The sequence below is a fragment of the Manis javanica genome, chromosome 7, assembly GCF_040802235.1.
Source record: "Manis javanica isolate MJ-LG chromosome 7, MJ_LKY, whole genome shotgun sequence".
Classification (NCBI taxonomy): domain Eukaryota; kingdom Metazoa; phylum Chordata; class Mammalia; order Pholidota; family Manidae; genus Manis; species Manis javanica.
Window position 1 is genome coordinate 134,131,349 of NC_133162.1, and position 23,204 is coordinate 134,154,552.

The window sequence follows — 23,204 nt, forward strand, 5'->3', positions numbered from 1 at the left end:
ATATTCGCAAAATAAGTGCTGAAAATTAAATTTCCATACATAAGGCAAAACAAGTAATATATTAAAATCAAGTTTTTCCATCTATAAGAATAATGCAAGAAAATATATGACATTTATCTCTAACCAAAAATACCTTTATATCTTAAAAAGAAGTGTGAATGAGTTTTAAAAGTTTTATTGAAATAAAACTTGAAAGTTAGAAACTCCTTTTTTAAATGTAAAGTAAATGTCATCTCTTCCGTCAATTAATCGAAAAATTCTATTCAGTTCAGTTCATTCTTTTATTCCTCAACTATTGAGCATCTTCTGTCTGTCAGTCATTGTGCTGCAACTGTGGATATAAGAACAGACAGGCCAGCCAGGCCTCTCACCGTCAGAGACTGTGCTTAAAATATCAACAGACTCAGAGGCACCCAGATTCTGGTAGTTGCGATAAGTGGCGTGAAGAAGTTTAAGGTATTGTAAAGCCAGTTAACACAAAGTGGGTGTGCCAGACACGGTGGGCCTACCTTTAAGTCAAAAAACACTGAAGAGCTCTAACAGTCAAATGCAGTGTAAACATTGCAGCCTTTTCCTGATACCCGATCCCCCCAGACCCCCAGTGTTAGGTTCATTCATTATCACTGAGTCACAATGCAGACAGAAACCAGTTACCAAAACTTCTTTGGGGGACAAATTGGGAACTTTAATGTGAGCTGTCAGCTAGATGATATTATTGAACTAATGTTGATTTTCTTCCTTGATAATAGTATTGTGCTCACACAAGAGAATGTCTTCTCTGGGACGGGCATGCTGAAGTATTGAGGTCGGTGAAGTGTCATGACAGCTACAACATACCTCTAAATGGTTCAGCACAAAACAGGTTGTATGACACATATCACATATATGTAGGAAGATAATGTGCCTGCCAAGGGAGAAAAAGACCTAGAGATATGTTGTTTAAGGGTACAAACCAGCCAGCAGCAGATGAATAAATCCTGGAGACCTAATGTACAGTACAGAGATTACAGTCAGTGCTGCACTGAAAGCTTCAAAGCTGCTAAAAGACTAGATTCTAACTGTTCTCACCACAAAAAGGATGTTAATTATGTGACCCCATCAGGTGTCAGCTAATGCTACAGGGGGTTATCATATTGCAATATTATATATTATATCAAATCAACATGCTGTGCACCTTACACTTATACAATGTTATGTGTCGATTATATCTCAACTAAACAAGTCCAGAGAGAAAGCAAATGTAGTGAGTGTAAACAGCTGGTGAATGTAGGTGAAGCAGCATACTTTTGGCTTGTCTGTAAGTTTACCATTTTCAAAAAAAAAATGCAAAGCTGGGGGGAATCTGGCTTCTCTTTTTATACAGTTCCAACCAAGGCCCCAGCTCCCTCTGAGAACTGCCTTATCACCAGAGTTAGGAAGACTTGTGACCCAGGGGCTAGGCTGAGGAGCATTTGTTACTTAGGGGAGAGAAGATTGCATACTCATAGGTCAGCATTTGAAAACTCAAAGGTTGTATTTCCCAAGTCCTGGTCGTGTGCATTGGAAAGGAGCTACGGGACCTGTCTAATAAGACATTAAGGAGCTGTCATTTTGTTGAGACTGGGTTATCCCTAGTTTACATAACTCAGAGCTGTCTATGATGGGGGATCAAATTTCTTTATCAGCAGTTGGCTGTGATGGTGCAGGGATGGAGCAACGGCCCCGCAGTCCTCCAGAGACCAAGGCAGAGCAGTAGAGAGTACACGAGAATTTAACTAAGACAGGCCTGCTGTCAAATCTGGACTGAAGCACTTACTAGGGAAATAATTTACTCTTTCTTCACCTCAGTTTTCTCAGTTTTAAAATGGGAGTAATAAAATCTCCTTTCTGAGTTGTTAGAATTAAACAAGGTAAATGATGTAAAACTCCAAGCATAATGCCTGGCATTTAATAAGCCATCAGTACTCAGTGGTTTAACTTTTCTTTGGATTAATGTTAGGAATCATATACTTATAGATGTATATGTAAGCTAAACTTTGAAAAATTGAACCTTGTCCCATGTGTGTATATGTGTGTGTACAGAATAGGGATTTAAAAAGATTGATGCCAAATTATTGATAGTGTTTTATACAGGGGGTGTGGCGGGCAGTCTTCCACTCTATAGATACTCACTGTTAACATTTTTTACAATGAAATTCTATTTGTTTCATAACAAAGGAAAAGAAAGAAAAGCCGAGCTGTCTTTAAATGCACTGGGGTGGGAGTGGGCTCTCTGCCACTGAAGGGAATCTTGCTACGGATCCTTTTCCAAGCCCTTGACCTCTGCTGTTATATGCAGGGGTTTGTCTAACGAGATGCCCGAGTTCTGGCTGGTAGTGGGACCAGGCAGGATGGGAGGGCAGAAACTGATAAAAATCTGTCCTCAGGGCCATCCTTGGCTACCTCTCCCTCGGCCCCTCAGTTCCTCCTAAAGCAATAGGGGAAACTCGGGGCTCTGGCTGTGAGAGCCAGTCGGGGGGCTTCTTTCCCATTTAGTGACACTGTTTATACTTATTTATACTGTTAAACAAAAACTCAGCTGAGTGATTTAAAAGATTTGGCTTTACTGAACAATTCATGAATGGGGCAGCATCCCTTCTGGCTAGCAGGAAGGAGCTCCATTGAAGTGCAGCAAAGGAAAGGTTTTTAAAGGTAGAGGAGGATTGGGAAAAAAAGAAATTATTAGCAAAGAATGCATTGTTTCAGGTAAGGTCACCCTCCTAAGGGGAATGGAGATGGTCTATTACTAGATTTTCTAGTGCTGACCAGGAAATTCTGTATTGACTGGTTAAAGATTACATTCCTTGGGGGGGTCCAGAAACTGAAGTTAGGTTAGGTATTATGGCTTGGTTTGCTGACGTGGGGCCCTTAACATAAGTGACTCCATTTTGGACCTGTAGTTTTTTTAAAAAAATACTCATGGGATAAGCATGCAATGGTAGTTATGTGCACATAACTAGGGCCAGTCTTTGGCTTGGGAAAAGAATATCACAAAATAGGCCAAAGGCCATTCTGGTTTAATTATTAACCACAGGCAAGAACCCCTTCATTATTGCTCCTGTCAGATGTCACCACCTCATCCCTGATTGAACACTTCCCATTTTAATTTTGGAAAATGATTGCTTTTGGAGAAGGCCTCTTCCTCATGCTGGGCCAAAACCAGCCTTCCTATAGCTTTTCACTGCTGCTCATTCCTTAACATAATTCAAATAAAGTTTTATCTCTCCTAAGTGTGATACCCTTGCAGATGCCTGAAAATCTTTTTCATCTCCCCTTTCTCATCTTGTTACTTTCTGCTGGACATGCTCATATTTACCAGGGTTCCTCCTGGAAGCATGTTGCCAAGTCCCAGACAGAGCATTCTTCATGTGCTCCGTCCAGCACAGCGGGACCAGCGCCTCCATGGGCTGCACGGCAGTCCATCAAAGATAGGAGTGCCCACCTAAAAAAGTTAGGAAAAGAGCACTTGAAACTCAGAATTAAGTAGTAGGGAGGGACTACTAAATATGAGAGAGGAAATTAAATGAAAAGCAAACATATGATAGGATTAAAATAACAGTTGTTCCTTTGAAAAGTCTAGTAACTAATTGTTTAAAAGTCTACAATTGATAAACCCCTAGCAAGACTGATCAGATGACCAGAATGAAGAATGGAAAATAACTCATTATAGATCGTACAGACATGTACAAATCTTAAAGCCACATTGTGAGCAACTTCATGGCAATAAACTTGAAACTTAGAAACTCTTAGAAAAACCAACTTAACCAAAATTAACAAGGAAGAAGTAGAAAAATCTGAGTAGTTCTATAGCTAAAAAAGAAATTGAATCCATAATTAGAAAACCTTCTCATAAAAGAAAACAGAATTAGGTAGTTTCACTACTGAATTCTACCAAGCTTTTAAGGAAGAAATAACACTAATTTTATATAAACTCTTCCAGAGAATAAAGAAATACTTCCCAGTTCATTTCATGAAGTCACATAACATTGGAAAATGCAAGACATACTCATTAGAATGGAGCAAAAATTCTAAAAACAAAGAACTAGCAAATCAGACTCTTCATTATATAAAAAAAGGCACTCCTACGGTGATTAAACATTCAAAAATCAATCATGTGTACAACCACTTTGGAAAACGCAAGTTCTTACAAAGGTGAACATACACCTACCATATTACCAGCCATTCCATTTCATTTACACATGAGAAATGAAAACATAAATCCACAGAAAGCCTATAGCCTGACTTGTTCATGGCACTCACTTTTCTTTGTAATAGTGAAAAAACTGAAAACAACCCAAATGTACATCAATAGGTGAATGGGTAAACAAACTGTGGTATATCCATGCAATGAGTTACCACTCAACAATAAAAAAGAATTAATTGGTGCACAGAACAACTGGATGCTTCTCAAGATCATCATGCTGAGTGAAAGAAGACAGACAAAAGAGATTGGATGATTTCATTTACATAAAATTCTAGAGAATCCAAATTAATCTACATTTACAGAAAGCAATCAATGTTTGCCAGAGATCAGGATAGGTGGAGGGCAGGGTTTTGGAGGAACGTGAGGGAACTTTGGGGGAATGATAGAAATACAATCTTGAATGTGGTGACTGTCTCATCCTTGACTTGTTAAAATCTAGTGTAAAATGGTACTTTTACCACTTCCTGGACAATGCACTTGAACTCTGTTTATACACCTCCCATCTTTTATATCATGTGGTTTGTATTTTACTTGTAAATATACTTTAAGCTCCAAAGGTGATATTATTATTGTTGTTTACCATCAGTGTTCATTTAGATTGAACCGCTTGTTCACTCTCCAGGGTTATTGTTGTTCTGTTAGAAATAATATATCTTATTTGAGGGTTGCTTTCATAATTTTCTTCTTGTCTTTGTCAACTTTACTCTGATGAGCTACAAGTGGTTTTCGTTGTAGCTATTCTGATGGGTTTTATTGTGCTTCTTAAATCTGTGGCTGCATATCTTCCATCAATAAGGAAGAAATCTCAGGCCTATCATCGGACTCTTCTGTCCCTGTTCTCTCCTCTCCTTTGTTCCAATTACATCTGTGTTAGTCCTTTTCACTGTATCCTTTATGCCTCTTAACACTCTTTACTGGACTTTTCATCTTTCTTGTGTGTCTGTCTCAATAATTTCTCTGCCGATTCTGACATCTGGATCATCAGAATGTTAGTTTCCATTGATTGATTGACTTTCTCTTGATTACAGTCACATTTTTCTTTTCTTCATATGTCTAAAAACATCGAATGTTAATTGGTTATGAAATGATAGATTATAGGTCTCTGGGTTCTGTTATTTTTCTCTAAGGAGTATTGGGTGGGTATATTTTTCCTTTTAGCAGGAAATTAATGTGACTGAATTAGAACTTCACAGTCTCTGTTCAGATTCTTAGCCTTACCACGACTCCTTAGAGTTGTTCCCACACCTTCACAGCTCAGGAGTCAGCAGAGACTCGGGCAGAGTTCTGCACAGAAATTATCTGCGGCCTCCCCCAGCTCTCTATTCTGGAATCATCCTGCTCATTCCAGCCTTTATGACCCTCTGACTTCTGTTTCCTGGTCCTTCAGTCGGACTGTGAATGCAGGTCTCCATCTGCGTCCCAGCCTCCTTTGGGAGCTTGCCGGAAGATCAGAGAGCTGCAAGCGCAGGAAACTCAACCCTGTGGTGCTCCCCTGTTCCAAGCATAAACTCACCTCTAGTTTCTGCCTGCTCTGGGTCATTCTCCAGTACCATCAGATAGTTTTTGTATTTTTTTTTCTAGTGGGTATAATCTGTGGGAGAGTTTGTCTTATAGCAGTTATTCCACTATTAACTGGAATCCCTTGAGATAAAATAAATATTTATTGAGTAGGGGAGGGAGATATTTTGACATTCTCTGACATGGGAAATTAAGTTTGGCTTGACCTTATACACTTCTAAGTAAAACAATCAAGGATAAGGTGAGTCAGAGTGAGTTACTGTTGTAACTGAGATCCGCTGGCATATAATGAACGGCAGTTAACATCCTTACAGAGCCCTACCTCTGGACATGTTTCAGGTGACATTTCCACTTTAGAAATCATATTCATGTTTGCCTTTTAAAAGCAGATCCAAAATGGACAGGGCTTTTAAGTTAATTTTGGACAAAAGGAGATGGGCATATAGGGCAGAAGAGTGTGTGTTGGAAACTACACAAGACTTGAAGGCTTAGGACTTGAGTTTGTGTCCCCATTTTTACTGCCACGTTCTCTGTGCCTGGGAAAGCCACTCCAGGCTGCAGCATTCCTCGAGCACTGACCGGGCAGGGCTCTTTTTATAGAGTCAATAAGGACATATTGCCCACACGTGTTTAATGAGCTAGCCACCCAGGGCCAGGTAAGAATCCTGGCCACAGGAACCTTCATCTAATCCACACATGGTAAGGCCTTTGACCCTTACTCTGAGTTAAATGGGAGTCTTTGCAGGTTTTAGGCAGGGGAATGATGTCATCTGATTGTATTTTCCCAAGAACTGTGACAAGGACTGAAATAGGGAGGCCAGTGAGGGGGGTGCTTGTGTCACTCAGTGGAGGAGGGGCACCTGGGTTCATAGTGCGGGATGAGAAGTGGTTGGATTCTGGGCAGTAGAACACAAGCAGAATTGATGGATTTGGACGTGAGTTGTGAGAGAGGAGACAGGGATCACTCCAGGATTTTTGTTCTGAGCAGCTGAAAGAATGCAGTGTCAGCTGGTGAGATAAGGGCACCTGTGAGCTGAGCAGGTTCTGGCAGGTGATCAGAAGCTCTGCTTGGGGCATTAACTTTGAGATGCGCATCAGGCCTCCAGGCAGAAGAGCCAAGCAGGCACTGGGTTTATGAGCCAGGAGTTGAAGAGAAAGCTCCAGGGTAGAGAAATAAAGTGAGTCAGCACCAGAAGGGTTTGAGGCCCCCTGGAATGGGGGTGGTTGGGGGGTGCAGAGGCAGGTGCCTCCTCACCATCGCCTGTGCTGCCCTGACAGAGCCGGTCATGGGCACAGGACAATCTGCACGCAGAGCACGTCTTCAGCCCCCAGTGGGAAGCCACTACAACAGCTACAGCACAAACATGTCCAAATATCCAAATGCAGAGCCAAGTGTGGCTGTGGCGACAGAAGGTCCCGCACATAGATGATTCCAGAGCCTTAGGCTGCAGAGCAGAGCGGGAATGACTTCCTCTATGGAATCATGTATTCAAAGGACAAGGACCAAGACACACAGCAAGAACGCCTGCCGCTGATTCTGTGGACAGAACAATGGAAATGAAGTCTACCAATATTTAATTTACAAACCACATCCTCAAGATCCAGGAAAAACTATTCTGATTTGAAAAACCGTACTCAGTGTGAAAGGATTCAGCTCAGCAGTTACCTGGGACTAGTGACAAACACACTATCTCCAGCTCCTGAACGCTGAAACTGAAGTCATCAGCCTCAGGAGGAAGCATAAGGACGCCCACAAGCAGCATTTATAGAAAAATGATCATCAAGATGATTGTAAAGTGTGAAGTTCACCCAGGTCTCCAATCTAGCAATATATTTGTATTAAAAGGAGTAACTATCTATTAGGCAGGTTTTCTTATAATAGGCTGAGGACAGGCTGCATGAATGTTTGATCTGAACGGAAAAAAAGTACAAATTTTCACCATTCCGATGTTAGCTGTGGATTTTCATACATGGCCTTTATTATGTTGAGGTTCTTTCTTCTGTTGAGATTTTCTTATCTTGAAAGGGTCTTCGATTCTGTGAAATACTTTTTCTGCATCTGTTGAGGTGATTGGGTGATGTTTATCCTTTATGCTGTGGGGTATCACATTAATTAATTACCATGTGTTAAACCATCCTTGCTTCCTAGGGATAAATCCTACTTGATTGTGGTTTATGATCCTTTTAAGGTGCTGTTGGCTTGTTAGTGTTTTGTTGAGCGTTGGATCAATGTTTATCAGGGATGTTGGTCTGCAGTTTTTTTCTCATATAGTGTTTTTGTCTGGTTTTGGTATTAGGGTAATTATAGACTCCTAAAAGGAGTTTCATTTTATGAATGTTACTTTATGCTCATTTTAGGAAGTGTTCCCTATACAGTTTTTTGGAAGAGTTTGAGAAGGAGTGGAGTTAATTCTTTAAATTTTGTGCAAAGACCCCTTTTAGATCCATGAGATTGTCTGGTTGCATTTAACTTAAGCAGCTTACACACTAAAAGAAGGAAATTATATCACCTTAAAGGCTTAATTTGTTTAAAATACCTGGCTTAACTATAATCTACCATGAATAATCGTGTATTATTTGGTACTTAAGTTTTTGCAGTCAAAATTATTATTAAAGTAATACATGGTATGATTCTATTGCTTTGCAGAGCATTTAGGTAAAAATGAAATTTTCATGAAAGTATTATGTGACGTAATTTCATATTATAGAGTTTGTAATGATTTGCCAGACCTTGTAATTTAGCAAAGACGTTGCTTTCTTTGGGTTGGTGCTCCAAAAGTCATCTCGAATGTTATATTGTGGGCTGATTATGTTAAATGAAAATTCAGTCATTACCTAAATTTTGCAACAGCTGATCTTAGAGGAACAGTTATCCATATCGTTAGCACTTCACATTTGCCTAACATGAAATTGCCATTTGTCAAAACCATGCTTCACTTACTGCTAAACACAACCTGTCACATTTTTAATGTAATTGCTTTTGAAGTATTGTGGCCACAAAGCATCTTTATAAACGAAGGCCTGTACTTTGACTGCTTTCCCGGTACTGTAGGGAACCACAGCACCAGCCAGCCAGAGCCGCAGGGTGGGTCTGGGGTAGGAGAGGCCGTGTGCTCCCGAGGCCAGGACTCCAGAGGGCCCTCGGGAGGTGCTGGACAGTGTGGGCACCTGGCGGAGCTCTCACCCTACCTCTGCAGGTTCCTCACTCCCCATGGGCTGCCCGCAGAGGCAGCGGGCTGTGGAGGAAGCTGAGAAGGAGGGTGCACTGCTGGCAGGCTGTGGAGGAGGCTGACAGGCTGTGGAGGAGGCTGTGGAGGAGGCCGGCAGGCTGTGGAGGAGGTCGTGCTGCTCACTCCTACGGAGTAAACAGTAACTTCCCACCTGTCCCACTCGCCCTCTGCAGGAAGCCTCCGTGCAGAAGAAAAGGAATGAAATGGAAACAGGCTCAGTCTGATGAGAACAGCCCAGAAATTCGGCTGGTCTCCGAGGTTGAGATTCTTGCCAGCTGCACGGGTTTTGGAAGGACTTTGCCTCTGGGTCCTAGTTCCCCCCTGGCAGTGCGGACACATGATTTAACCTTGTTCATGCCCCTGCGATGCAGCGAGAAGCTCCTGAGGCAGCAGACCTGGGAATTTATTCCACTCGCTTTCAGGGGGCTGCCTGGGGTCATGCTGTTTGCACCAGCCCTCGCCTCCTCCCCCTGTCCCCTTCTCTATTTCGGGGACTCTGGGATTCTTCCACTACAGCCCCACCCTCTTGCTTTTGGGGCCTGATGCTGTCCCTGGTGCCTGGAACACTTTTTGGCCCTTTGCTACCCCCTCACCTCACCACAGGTCACTTCCACCTGCAGGTTCAGACCTGCCAGGCTTGGCCAGGGTTTCTGGTGCCAGCCACGTCACAGCCAGGCCACTTGTCACAGTCTGTGTGACTCTGGTGTCCTGCTGGACTCTGACCTCCGCCAGAGCAGGCAGCGTGTACCTGGGGTGCATACGCACAGGCGCTGAATACTTTTGAGTGAATTCAGAGAAATGAGCAAGTGCATGGATGTAAGCAGGGAATCCCCTGGCCGCCTGGATCTGGGGGAATAGCCAAGGTGCCTGCCTGCTGCACCTGCCCTGTCTGCTCTGAGACTACGCCGGGCTCCTCAGTTTGCTAAAAGGGCCCCGAGGCCCCCCCAAAGACTGTGTTACCTGTGTCTGCTGGGGCAGGCTTTCCCTGGGAGTCAGGAAGTCTCTTTGTCAAGGGCCTCTTGACTGAGAGCAGTGGGCCTCAGACTTTCTCATCTCGGCACCGGGGTCACCTGGGAGGCTGTTCAGACCCAGCCTGTGGGACTGCACCCCAGAGTCTGATTCAGCAGATAAGGGAGGGGGCCCAAGAAACTATATTTCTAACAAGTTCCCAAGTGATGCTGTGGTCTGGGAACCATGCTTTAAGAACCGCTAATGCCCAGGGCTCTAGTCAGCATAGAAAAGACTCCCTGAGGGTTTGCCCCTCTCGTTGGTTGAAGCATGGCCTTTCCTTAGAAATGGGCACAGAGAATTGTTTGGGGGCTGTTCATCAGAGGTGAAGGGGTCCTTGCTGACCTTTCAGCCAGACTCCAGAATTCTTAGCTCTATTGCTGTCTAAATGGTCTAAACTGACAGCTGACTTGTCTTCCCACATAAAACTTAAACACAGCATGAAAACTGACTGTGTTGAGCAGGCCGTGTTGTTCCCACTCATTTAGAACCCCCCAAAGGTGCTTGTGGGGCACCTGATCACACCTTGAACAAGGGTGTTCACGCGGCATGAACAAGGGTGGCTCTGCCCTGCCTGCTGTTGTGCCACCATCCCAGAGGCTTCCTGTGCCCACTTATTCATCTCCCCACGTTTTACTCTCTTGAGTCATCCCTCTGTCCACCGTGTTTCCATGCGTCTGGTTACTTGTGTGTTTAACATCTGCTGAATGTCTACGTGGATGAATAAGCCATGCTTCCTACCTTTGGGAGAGACAGACAAATGCAATGTATAGGGGACACGTGACAAATGCTTTCAGAGGAGCCAACCTTCCGACTGCCTTGCTTTGTAAGAAAGGAGTCTGAGCCGCGTCCGTGGGGTGGGTGTCGGACTCTGCCACCTGGCGTTTGCACAGACCAGCACAGGGCCTGGGGCTCCTGGCCACAGTACAGGGTGGCTTGCCCCCACCACCTCCACCCACAGTCCCAGGAATTACCCCTTCTTTCCTATCTACACAAACACCTGCCCTGTCCCAGATCCTCTTCTGGAAGCTAGATATTATATTAGATAATGAATAAAAATATAGGGAAACTCATGCTGAAACTTGTTTCTAAAAATTTGCCCATATCATCTAGTTTATCTAATTTGTCGGTGTACAACCATTGATAGTATTCTCTTATAATTCTTTAGATTTCTGTAAAATTGGTAGTAATGTCCCCACTGGGCACACTGACTTTTGACAATGTCACAGAAGCAGTTCAGTAGAGGAGAGGAAGTCTCTCCACAAACAGAGCCGGAACAACTGGACGCCCGTAGGCAATAAAAATGAACCTTGAACTAAATCCTACATATACAAAAACCCTCAAAATGGATCATAGGTTTAAGTCTAGAAAGTAAAGCTATAAAGCTTTTAGAAGAAACCATAAGTGAAGATATTTTGGACTAGGGTTTGGTGAAGAGTTTTTAGACGTGATTTCAAAAGGATAAAAAGAAAAATAGATAAATTGAGCTTAAAATTAAAAACTTGCCCTACGAAAACCCTTGTTAAGAGGATGAAAAGCTGTCTACTGAGAGGAGATATTTGCACAGCACAGCTCTGCCCTGCCTGCTGTTGTGCCACCATCCCAGAGGCTTCCTGTGCCCACTTATTCATCTCCCCACGTTTTACTCTCTTGAGTCATCCCTCTGTCCACCGTGTTTCCATGCGTCTGGTTACTTGTGTGTTTAACATCTGCTGAATGTCTACGTGGATGAATAAGCCATGCTTCCTACCTTTGGGAGAGACAGACAAATGCAATGTATAGGGGACACGTGACAAATGCCATGACCCTTGTCTGCACAAGGCAGCTTGGGCGCAAGAGAAGTGGTGTCAGCTCTTGGACAGAGGTGTGGGGCCAGCCCGTCAGAGGAGGCGGGGCTCCAGGCGAGTCTTGAGAGTTAGTTTTTCACCTATGTTGGCTCACCCAGATAATCTCCCTATTTTGAGGTGGGCTGATTTACAGCCTTAATTCCATCTGCAACCTTAATTCCTCATTGTCATGTGAAATAATGTATTCCCAGGCCCCAGGGATTAGGATTTTAACATTTTTTGAGGGCCATTATTCTGCCTCCCACAAAAATAAAATCTAGATACAGATCCGTTCACATGGAAACTTGATTTAAGGACTGAGCATTGTGAATCCATAGGAAAGGACTGCCTATACCATAAGTGCTGCTGAAGACGATTATCCTTACAGAAAATTGAAATTGGAGTCTAAAGCTTCTGGATCCAATTCCCATGTGTGTTATGGTGGGGAGAGCGGGGAGAATGTCCCACACCACCAAGCAGTTGTCAGACACCAGCAGGGTGACCTACAACTCAGTTCTGTGGCAATTCAAAAACTCCAGAGACAGAAATCTGAAATAAAAGGGTTTATTGAGCCATTGCCAATGCTAGCCAGAAAAAGGACTGAGTCATGGGGCAGGAAATTTCAGCTTCCCCAGCAGCAAGGCCATTTAACAGAAAACAACTTATCCGCCAGACTAAAGAAACAGGGTACATTTGTAAGGAGTCTCAAGGAAAGTAAGTTGTTTACATTTACATTGACTACAGATAAGGAAGATAGGCTAACATGAAAGTCCCAGGTTTAGATGGTCAGTCCATGGCATGTGGATTGGTTGTTGGACGATGGTCAGGGATGGTCACCTGTAAGGGGGATGTAGTGGTTCTGGGCGCTTCTACATAATTACTGAAATGACTTCTCTCCAGGAGCTGGAGTCTCTGGTTAGCTAAGGCCAGAGCCAATTGCCTGATGACCTTCCCTTGCATGTCTCCCCCATCCTCTGGCCTTTAGGTCACTTAATTTAGGACAACTTTGAATTTTTCCCTGCCCTCTGGTATCATCTACCTGGAGAGCGTCAGATTTCACAGGTCAAGGGCTCAGTCCTGCAAGGCTTCAGAGGCCAGTTGCTAGCCCAAGGTGCTCCTGGCTGACCAGCTATAGATGAGATGTTCCAGTGGCCCCCGCCTTAGGATCAATTAGTTTGCTAGAGCAGTACACAGAACTCAGAGAGATATTTTACTTACTAGATCACTGGTTTATTAGAAAAGAATATCATTCAGGAAGAGCCAGAAAGAAGAGATGCATAGGGCAAGGCCTGGGGGAAGGGTGTGAAATGCCCATGCCCACACCGACTGGAAGCTCTGCAGCCCCTCCTTTGGGCTTTATGGAGGCCTCACTGCATAGGCATGATTGATTAAATCATTGGCCATTGGCAGCTGATTCAACCTGCAGCTCCTTGCCCTTCTCTCCGGGATCCTGGGTGGAAATGAAAGTTCCAACTCTCTAATCAGACCTGGCCTCCCTGGCAATAAGCCTCCCAAGACTGCCTGAGGGCTTTCAGAAAGTCCCCTTCATTAATGCAACAAAAGTCACTCTTATCATAGGAAATTCCAAGAGTTTTAGGAGCTCTGTGCCAGGAAAGGGTCAATGATCAAATACATATTTCTTGTTATAAATCACAATATCACAGAATCCAACCTTCACAATACACAAAAATCATTCCCAAGTGCATTAAAAACTGAACTGGCAAAAGAAAAACTGTAAAATATTAAAGAATAACATCTTTATATATATAAAGAAGATACATTTAGAATATATACACTTCTAATATTTATATTCCCAATATATATATTTGGAACTTTATATATTAAGGATAATATCTCTATTACTTTGAGGCAGGGAAGAGTTTCCAAATACAAAAAATAAAAACTGCACAGAACAAAATTGTTAAATTTGTGTATATTGAAATTGAGAACCTTCTGTTCATCAAAAGCACCTCAAAGAGACAAGTTAAGCCACACACAGGAAGAAGATATTTAGGACACATATGGGTGACAAAAATTTAGTATCCAGAGGGGGAGGAAGTGTACATACATGTATACATAAATACATAGAAATACATTTTCTACATCATTGATTACACTAAAGATAATTGAATAGACACAGACATATAAAAGGAAATACAAATAACCTATAAACCTAGATAAAATGTTCAACTCATTAGTAATCAGAGAAATGTAAATTTAAACTATAGTAAGAAACCATTTGATGCCCATCAGCCTGTTAAAATGCCTGACAGTGCCAATCCTGAGAGCTGGCTGGGGTGCAGCAAAGAGAATGTTCACACATACTGTCAGTGGCCTGAAGTGAGAGTACAGTTGGCAACCCTAAGACCCAAGAATGCCACACCCAGGTGTGAATTCACAACAGGAGTAATGATTTCACCAAAAGAGGCAAAAACTTAGTTATTGCAATGTTTTGTAACCCTCCAATGAGCCACAGGACATAAAAAATAGACAGTATATTTGTGGTATTAAAATTTCATTGGGAGGATTAGGAAAACAGTGAATGAAAGGCTCTTTAGGGGGTCAGTAATGAAAAAGAAATTTGAGAAACCCCATCAGAGAGAAATGCTGGACCAGGAGGAGCATAGATATGCACACAGAACCAGAGTCCACACCAGCAACCAGCCCCCATTCTCCAACGGCACAACAGAGATGTAAAATGTGATGCCTGTGAGATTACATTAGTAAAATGCAAGACTGTGCATCTGTTGGGGGTTATGTTTGTGGTCCTCGGTTCTTGTCCCTGCTGCAACAAAAAACTGAAGGGCAAAGACACAGTAGTGGTGCACAGCAGAAGTTTTATTTGAATGCACTCCAAAGGAGGGGTGGGCTAGGTTCAAGGTAGATAAGGTTTATTTGATTTGATTTGATTATTTGATTAAACTCAAAGGGAGGTTTAATCAATTATTTGATTAAACTCAAAGGGAGGAGGGGGCCAGAGTCAAGACAGACAAAGGCAGGTTTACTTGAATAAAGAAGAGAGGAAGAAAAAACAGAGGGAGGGGAGGGAAGCTCATTGAACTGCTGCTCAGCATAAAGCATAATCTCTTGCCAACTCCTAAAGCCAGTGTCCCCTGGCGTCCAGTGTCTGCTTGAATCTGCACTGTGTGGGAGCTAAGCCCCTACCCCCCAAAGATTTGGGGGAGCCACTGAACACTGGATGGAGTGAGATTATGTTCTGAGAACTTCCCAGAGGCAACGAAGGAGATTTTCAGGCAGGCTACTAAGGAGCATTGCTCGTACATCTGCAGTCCCATCGAGGTCACCCAGGTGACAGGAACTTGCAAGTCAAAGTCAGAGCTCTCAGTAGCCCCTCCCTACTTATCTGAAGGAGGACAGAGAGAGTGACACACTCAGAGAAAGGCGAGTATGGGCAGCCCCAGAGAGGAGGTGCACCTAAGGGTTTGACGTCTGGGGTTTTATAGGGCTTTCTGGGTAAGGGTCAGCATAAGGCATGATGTATACAGGTGATTCATAATTCCTTTGATGTTTTTTTCTTAAGAATAGGGTTATTTAGGTGACTGTGTTGTTCCGGATCCTGGCATTCTTTGTCCACGTAGGTTTATTTATACTTCTGAGGTCTGTCTTCTGGTTACAAAGTTACTTGATTAAGGGGCTGGAGGAAGTGGAAAAAGCAGCATGTAGGTTAAGTTAAAGAATAAACTGGGCCTTTTTTGCACACTAAGTAGATTTTACAAAGGCATGATCTAATTGATGCAATGAAGAGATGGGCTGTGCTGGGATACTTTTCTTTGTCTGGGGAATATCTGAACATTCTAAGTCACTCTTGGCCTTAGGAGTGTCACCTGATTAACTCATGAACTCTGTGAGCCCTTTCTGGCTCTCTGGTTTTATCTGGTTAACTCTCTGAGTCCCTTTTAGTGGGCTTTACTGGCCTTTCTCCCTCCACCCTCTCCTATCTATTTTTCCACCTAACACACCTATGGGAATGAATCAGTCACAGCTACATGAGCAGCTGAGGAAAAAGAGCCAGTCAGAGAAGAAAAATTTCTCTGTATTTCATTAACACAGGGTCAAACTATGCAAACCTCACAGAAGTAAGTGCCAAAACAAAGACAAGCATGTGTATGATTTATAAAGTTTGACATATTGGATATCTCCCAAGGAGAGACTGGGGAACGGGATTGGAGGAGGGTTTCCAGGTGGTTGGACTCTAAGAATCTGGTATTTTTCTTAAGCAAGATTCTAAGTACTATGACTGTTGATCTTATTAATTTTCAAACTCTATTTAAATGTGTTTAAAACATATTCCTTCTTATGTATTTCAGAATAAATTGTTAGCATTTTTCATAAGGGCCTTACCCTGAAGCTGACACGGTGGGAAGTAGTTCTGAATTGCGTTTGCCTCTGGAGGGGCCCTTGCACATCATGCCGGGGTGGCTGTCTGTGTGTCCTTGCTTGGGGAGGTGCTGGGGACTGCGGGGAGGGGTCTCATGGGATGCTGTGAAAGCCAGCCAGGGCACACTTTCAGCCAGACCATGATTGTGCAAAGAATGGTTGAGAACCAAGCCCCTAGGTGTCTGTCCTCTCAGTGGAGCATCTACCCTGCAGAGGCTCAGCTCCTTGCCCAGTGCCCCTCGCTCAGCTCCGCTTTGCCAGCCGGTCTCTCTCCTTCCAGCCGTTCCCGATGGAGCCCTGGACACAGCCATCCGTGCTGATGAGGCGGGGAGCGAGGAGGACCTGTACGAGGACGTGCATGGCTCCAGCCACCACTACAGCCACCCTGGAGGGGGCGGAGAGCAGCTGGCCATCAATGAGGTAGGGGCAGGGCTGAGGGGGTGAAGGGCAGGGCTGGGGCAGATGCTCATGCAGGCTGCGACGTCTGAGCAAATGACAGTGGCCCTGGCGTGCACTTAGCAGTTTCAGCCTGTGGCTCTCACTGTAGGATGTGCAGACCACCAGCAGAGCTTGTCCAGTGCAGGACCCTCCCCTCTGCCCTCAAGGGGCCTCCAGGGAACCCAGAATGGCAAGCACAATGCTCAGCACCTACAGTGTGAATGTGCTGATCAGCCCCTGAAAAGCCATCTGGGACAGAAGATGCTCTGCCTGGTAGAAGAGAGGCCAGGGCTTAGCACCCTGACCCTCCCACATGCTGTCTGGGCAGGACCCAGGGCAAGGCAAGTGAACCCCTCATACCTATTGGCTGCAGGAGCTCAAAAAGTATCACTGTTGTCAGGACAACCGTGTGCAAGATACTTTTTTGTTTTTGCTGTTCCTACCGAAAAAGAAGAAATCTGTAAGAAATCTAATCTGGGCAAAGCTGGTTCTCAGACCAAGTTCTTTTTATTCTCCAGGGAGAGAGACTTGAGACCTTGGCTCTCTTTTTCTCACTCCTATTCCTCCCTCTTCTTTCCCACGCGGTGCGGACAGTCTACGGCACACAGCGGTGGCTAGTGGGCACAGCCCTCCTCCGTGAGGCACCACGCTGTCCTGCACACCATGCACTGTGTATTTCACTAACCAGAACCTCACTGCCCGCCATCGTGCAGCACCCATGACACTCCTTTCTAGGAGGGGATCAATTTACCAGTGGCGGTGAACCTTTCTGTGCACGAATAGGCTGGCAGGCTTCTCAGAATCCCTTGAGGCGTGTGGGGGTCTTCCTTACCCGCTTGATCTGTCCGTGGTGGATGAACTCATCTTGCAGGCCCAGCTCTGAATAATGGTTTAAGAGAGTCATTAAATAATGCTTTATTCAAAATCAATGATGCATAAGGAATAAACATCCAATAAGTTGATTTTCCCAATAACTAAAGCCTTTCAAGGGTTTCTCATAAGCTATTTTGAGTGGAAGAAGATGTTCTAAAGTTATGTCATTGTGAGCAGAACTCCCAGGTATAGTTTGCATTTCCCTGAAGACTCGGGCTGCCTTCCTCAGCCTTGGGCCACAGCACTGGTGGGATGCAGCATGGTGGAGTGGGGGGCCCTGGGCAGTGGGCCCCCAGGCCTGGCTGGGAGATCCTCCCTGCCAGCAACCAGGAGTGCAGCTCTGAGCAGGCAACCCTCTGCACCCTGGCTTGCTCCCCTGTAAGTACTGGGTGGTAACCATGGTTACATGAGGACCGACTGAAATGGTGAGTGGAAATAACCTGGCACATGGTGGGTTCTCATTGAACCTGCAGTGACAAGGATGGTGCTGAAGAAGGAATTCCAACACCAAGATGGAGGGACTCTGAGAGGTGCTCGTGGTTGGCTGGCACCAGGGCCACGTCACTGAGCTCCGTGTCTGCTTTTAGAGTGTACGTCTGCCACCTGGCTGGAACCGTTGGTCCAGCACATCTTTTGCTGCTGGCGAGGAGGGCCCCCTTGACAAGTCGGTCCTTCTAAGATGCTCTGGACGAGGAACGCCATGGGCCAGGACTGCTCCAAATGAACAGGCTCTGGCAGAGGGCCCCCCTCGAGAGCAAGGAGGGTAACTTAGACTATGAATTGGGGAGCACTGATTTTGGTTGCTTGGAGAATTTGTTTCCTCTTTGGTTCAAAGGCCTTTCTTGTCTTTGAGGTTACCAGGCAGTGTGGCAATGTTGTGTCTGATGTCCGGAGCGCTCAGTTCTTCCCAGGGTACTTCTCTCCCAGGCCCTGCAGGGAATGACAGTCTGTCAGTGGGTCAGGTGGAGGGAACCCCTCCAATGGCACAAAAAGCCGCCGTAGGGCCCCGGACCTGCTTGGCATCTGCCAGGCTGCGCTCCCTCAGGAGACTGCCGGCCCCTCTGGCCCCCAATGCAGCAAGGCACAAGGGCCGGGGCCCTGGGTCTGACCCTCCTGCCACCACTACAGAAGGGCCTCTGGCAAACCAGTCCTTTTGGGGCCTCGGCTTCCTTGTGGGGTGGGTTTGGTCCCTGGACCCCCCTGGCAGCTGTAAGAGGGTCCCTGTGCCTGAGTGTATGGGGTACATGAGTGTACGGGGTAATGATTGGTCAGCAGCATCAAATAGCCTCACTTCACCAGAAACCCTGAAGAGATATAAGGCAACTCCAGTGAGAGGCCAGTCCCCCTGGCCTTGGAGAGCAGGGGTGTCCTGCTGTGCACCGGCCGGCCCCTCAGCCACTCACTGTCGGCTTGCCTGCTTGGCCAGGGCTGCTGGGGTCAGCATGAGGTCCATACTTGGAAAGTACAGAAGCAACAGATACCAGAGAAAAGACTGTACCAAATAATATTTGGCTTACACTGAAATCACACCTTCACATACTTCTGTCTTTTCAAACCACGTGAGCATTGTGCCACTTTCTTGTTCATATTGACTTCCGAAGGAGAGACAACTTCTCAGTCTCCTAAGCAGAAGGGAGCCCAAACCTGTGGCCTCAAGAGGACTGGGCATGGGGAGAAGAGCAAAGCACTTTTCTAGCCTGGGCACACAGGGGTGATGGAGTGCCCAGGCGCATGCACACGGAGGCAGTGGCTGTGGGGGGTACGCGTGCATGGTGCAGGCCTGTGACACCTGTTTAGTGAGCCTCTAATGTGTAAGTCCCAGGCCTGGGGTCCCACCGTGTAGAAGGGGCAGGGCTGTGTAGGGGGCAGGCACCCTCCCTGTTCCGGACACCTGGATGGGCGGGGCGGGCCCCTTGCTTGCCTCCCCGTGCCTTGCTCCTCATGGCTGTCCCAGGACATGAGTTACCTGCCCTGCCCAGCAGTGTCCAGGGCCTCTCAGACCAGGCCTGGGCCTGTCCTCACCCTCCTCCACTCTCCCCAGGCCCCAGGCTCTGCGCATGCCCTGCTGGGCTGGGCTGTTGTCTCTTCCATCAGGCCTGAGGGACCCTCGGCCTTGGGAGGCTTCTCTGGAGAAGTTGAGGGCTGTAAGTAGGAATGTGTGTGGCAGACATTGCCTTTTCATTTCCACGCAGCTCCTGCCCCATCCCCGCAAGCTGTGTGTGGGGCCGGAGGGGAGGAGGGTACAGCTCCTGGCCCAGAGGCCCAGGGTCTCCTGACCGGGCTCTGGGGAAGCAGTGCCTCCCACAGGCCAGGCCAAACTGCACTAAAGCAGGCCGTGTGCGTGGAGCGGGCCTTCCCCTCGGCCTGCCATGCGCTGCGGGTCCTTGAGTGCGGTGGTGTGTCCAGGTCCCCAAAGCACTCTGTGCAGAGCCGCTCCGATGGCCTGGCTCCAGGAAGGCCCGGGGGTCTGGGGCAGCTTCTGGATCACCCCGCTGAGGAGCGCTAAGCCCCAGCTGGAGAGAGAGACAGTCCTTGCCCTGCAACCTGGGCCTGGAACATGTAGGGTGCTGCCAGTCATTGGGCCAGCACCCGCCCCTGCCCCCTGGCCTGGGTCACTGAGGACAGAAGACAGCCTGCAGCGAGTTGCAGGACAACTAGAAGACACTGCAGGACATGAGGCCAGCTTGTGGCCGCCCCTCGGTGGAGTCAGTCTGACTTCCTCTCCTGGTGTCCCTGTCTCCCAGTGCCCATGACCCCAGGCCTGGTATCTGACCCCAGGCCTGACCTGGCTCTAGTATGCCTTCCCTGGCCCCAGGGAGGAGGACAATACTGGTCAGGCCCCGCAGCACCCTGGGTGCCCCCTGCTGTTGGACGACAGCTGACTTAGGACTCCGGGAGGTGGGGCAACAGCAGCTTGCAGCCCAGAGGCCCGGTACCCGCTGTCTTCTGGCCAGCACACCCAGAGCCCTGGTGCTGGGGGCTCATCCGTCATCTGGTGGACACTTGTCCCCCCCACCTCTGTGTCAGTCCTGCCACCCCAGCAGGTCCGCAGACCCACCCACCCAGCTTTGGAGGTCCAGCGTGAACTTCTCTAGGGCCCAGGCCTTTGTTTTCAAGCTTTTTTGGCTTTGTTTTCAGTCATGAAACACGCAGGACACGCACAAAGGCTGTTGCCACTGTCTTCCTTGTGTGCACCCAGATTACAGGCCTCTAAAGGCTGGGTGCCCGGCCAGGCAGAGGCCATCTCTCAGTCCTGGGTCCTGGCCCAGGTCAGAGGCTCCTCTGCCACATTAAACCCTCCGCAGGCTGCTCAGCTGCATGGGGCAGAAGCCTTGTCCCAGGACGGCCATGGTGAAGCCCCCAGGGCAGCCCCCGGGGCCAGCACAGCAGGTGGTGCTGCTCAGCCCTGCACTGACCAGCGGGCTGGAACTGCCCTGTCCAGGTGCCAGAGGACACACAGGCTGCTGTGCCCTCCTTTGTGGGGCGACCGTCAGGAGCACAATGAAACGTCAGACTCAAAGTGAGGGGTTCTGAGCCACACCCTCCCAGAAGGCACACTGGACAGTCTTGCCAGAGGAGCACTGGGACTTGGGGTGACAGGGATGCCTTCTGTTCCCCCAAACCCCTCTGAGAATGTGAGGGACAAATCTTGAGCCTAGTTCTCTGAAGAACTGGGCAGGAACACAAAGTAGACTGTTTCTCCCGGCCGGACAGATGGGGCCAGGCTGAACCTTCAGATCTGGGTGGACAGGCAGCCTCTCTGGACATACTCCTGGGCCCTCTGCCACGGCCACAGGCACCTGCATGTGCACATATGCCCCACACCCACTGGGGCTGGAGCAGGCTGCTGCTCTCCGTCAGCACACTCATGCACGCTTGCTCACATGCACCGAGCAATAGTGTGCATGGACCCTGAACATGCAAAGTCCGGGCAGGTGAATACCAGCTACTGCACACGCCCTGGGGCTCCTCCTCCCCCTCAGCTGTAGCCTTCTGGCCCATCAGAGGGGCACGGTGATGGTGACAGGGCCCCCCGTTGTGGGTGGAATGAGAGATGTCTGCACATGAGATATGACTACAGAGGTAAGGTTGCATGCGCTGTCAGGGAGTCAGTGGAAAGCCCTAGGTGTACCAGAAACAGGGTTTTTAAAAAGCTGCTGACCACATGCAGAAAAATGAAATTGGATGCTTATCTCATACCATAGAAAAAAAATAAACTCAAAATGGATTAAAGACTTAAATATAAAACCTGAGGCAATAAAACTACTAGAAGAAAAAGGGAAAAGGTTTTTGACATTGGTCTGGGCAATGATATTTTTGGATATGATGGAAAGCACAGGTAGAAAATGTAAAAATAACTGGGACTGCATCAAACTGCAAAGCTGCTGCGCAGCAAAGGAAACAACAGTGAAGAGGTAACCTGTGAAGTGGGCGAATATATTCGCAAATCTGATAAAGGGTCAATATCCAAAACATATAAGAAACTCATACAACTCAGTAGCAAAATAATAATTTAAAAAATGGATAAAAGACCTGAGTAGACATTTCGCAAAAGAAGACATAGAAATGGCCAACAGGCACATGAAAGATGCTCAATGTTACTCACCCTCAGGGAAATGCAAGTCAAAACCACAGTGAGGTATCACCGCACAGCTGTTCGAATGACTGTTACCAGAAAGAAGTGTTGGCGAGGATGTGGAGAAAAGGGAGCACAGCCATTGTGGAAAACATTGTAGGGAGTTTCCTCAGAAAATTGAGAACAGCAATCCCATTTCTGGGGAGATATCCAAATGAAATGAAATCAGGGTCTCAAGGAGAAATCTGCACCCCTATGTTCATTGCAGCGTTATTCACAATAGCCAAGACATGGAAACACCTACCTGTCAGTCAACAGGTGAATGGATTAAAAAAATGGGCCATATATACAATGGAATATTATTCAGCCTTAAAGAAAAGGAAATACAGCCGTTTTCTACAACATGGATGGAGGTGGAGGACATGCTAAATGAAATAAGCAGACGCAGAAAGACAGACACCACATGACCTCAGTTATACGTGAAATCTAAAAGTCAAAATCCAGCAGCAGAGAAGAGAACGGTGGTTGCTAGGGGGCTGGGGGAGGCAGAAATGGGAATATTCAGCCTAAGGGTAAAAGTTTCAGTGATGCAAAATGAGTAAGTTCTATAGGTCAATGTACAGCATGGTGACTGTAGTTAACAATACTACTTTAGTGCATATTTGAAATTTGCTAAGTGGTTAGATCTTGAGTGTTGTCACCAGACACACGAAAAATGGTCACTGTGTGAGGAGGTGGACGTGGTGATAGAAAATGGTCGCTACATTAGGTGAGTTTGTGCTGATTACTTAATAATATAGGTGTACAGCAAAACATCGAGTTGTACACCTTAACTACGTACCATTTTATTTGTCAGGTAAACCTCAGTGATACTGGGCGGGGCGGTGGTTAGCAGCTCAGGAAGCCGGCTGCTTTCCCAAAGGAATGCGCTGACGGTCAGGGAGGAGGGTCGCGTGTCGGGGCCTCCCTGGAGCACCGCAGCCTGGATCAGGTCGCGGGGTGCCCGGCGCTCGAACCGCAGCCCGCCCCCCGCCTTCCTGCGCGACTCTGCTCTGGGCGAGCTCACCCACTCGGCCGAGCCGTCTTCGTTCACGCGGGACGCGGGGCCCAGGGCA

At 46.7% G+C, this 23,204-nt stretch overlaps 1 protein-coding gene and 1 long non-coding RNA gene across 6 annotated transcripts in view; one reads left to right on the forward strand and one right to left on the reverse strand.

Annotated features, from left to right (window-relative positions):
* The window catches only part of ARHGEF4 (Rho guanine nucleotide exchange factor 4), a 129,301-nt gene that overhangs the window by 93,312 nt on the left and 12,785 nt on the right, over nucleotides 1–23,204 (forward strand). For 4 of the 5 annotated variants that reach the window (XR_012133431.1, XM_073241607.1, XM_073241608.1 and 1 more), the window contains one exon: nucleotides 16,483–16,622. The exons of the other annotated variant lie outside the window; for it this stretch is intronic. Coding sequence is in view for 2 of the 4 variants with exons in the window: in XM_073241607.1 (XP_073097708.1) it covers nucleotides 16,483–16,622 (140 nt within the window). In the remaining 2 variants the exon portion in view is untranslated. The remainder of the gene's footprint in view (nucleotides 1–16,482; nucleotides 16,623–23,204) is intronic. 5 annotated transcript variants of the gene reach the window in all.
* Nucleotides 17,001–23,042, reverse strand: LOC108408300 (uncharacterized). The gene is made up of 5 exons (XR_005055257.2): nucleotides 22,931–23,042; nucleotides 22,120–22,287; nucleotides 18,372–18,443; nucleotides 17,392–17,519; nucleotides 17,001–17,079 (listed from the first exon to the last, which is right to left on the reverse strand). It is a non-coding gene; the product is annotated as an uncharacterized lncRNA (long non-coding RNA).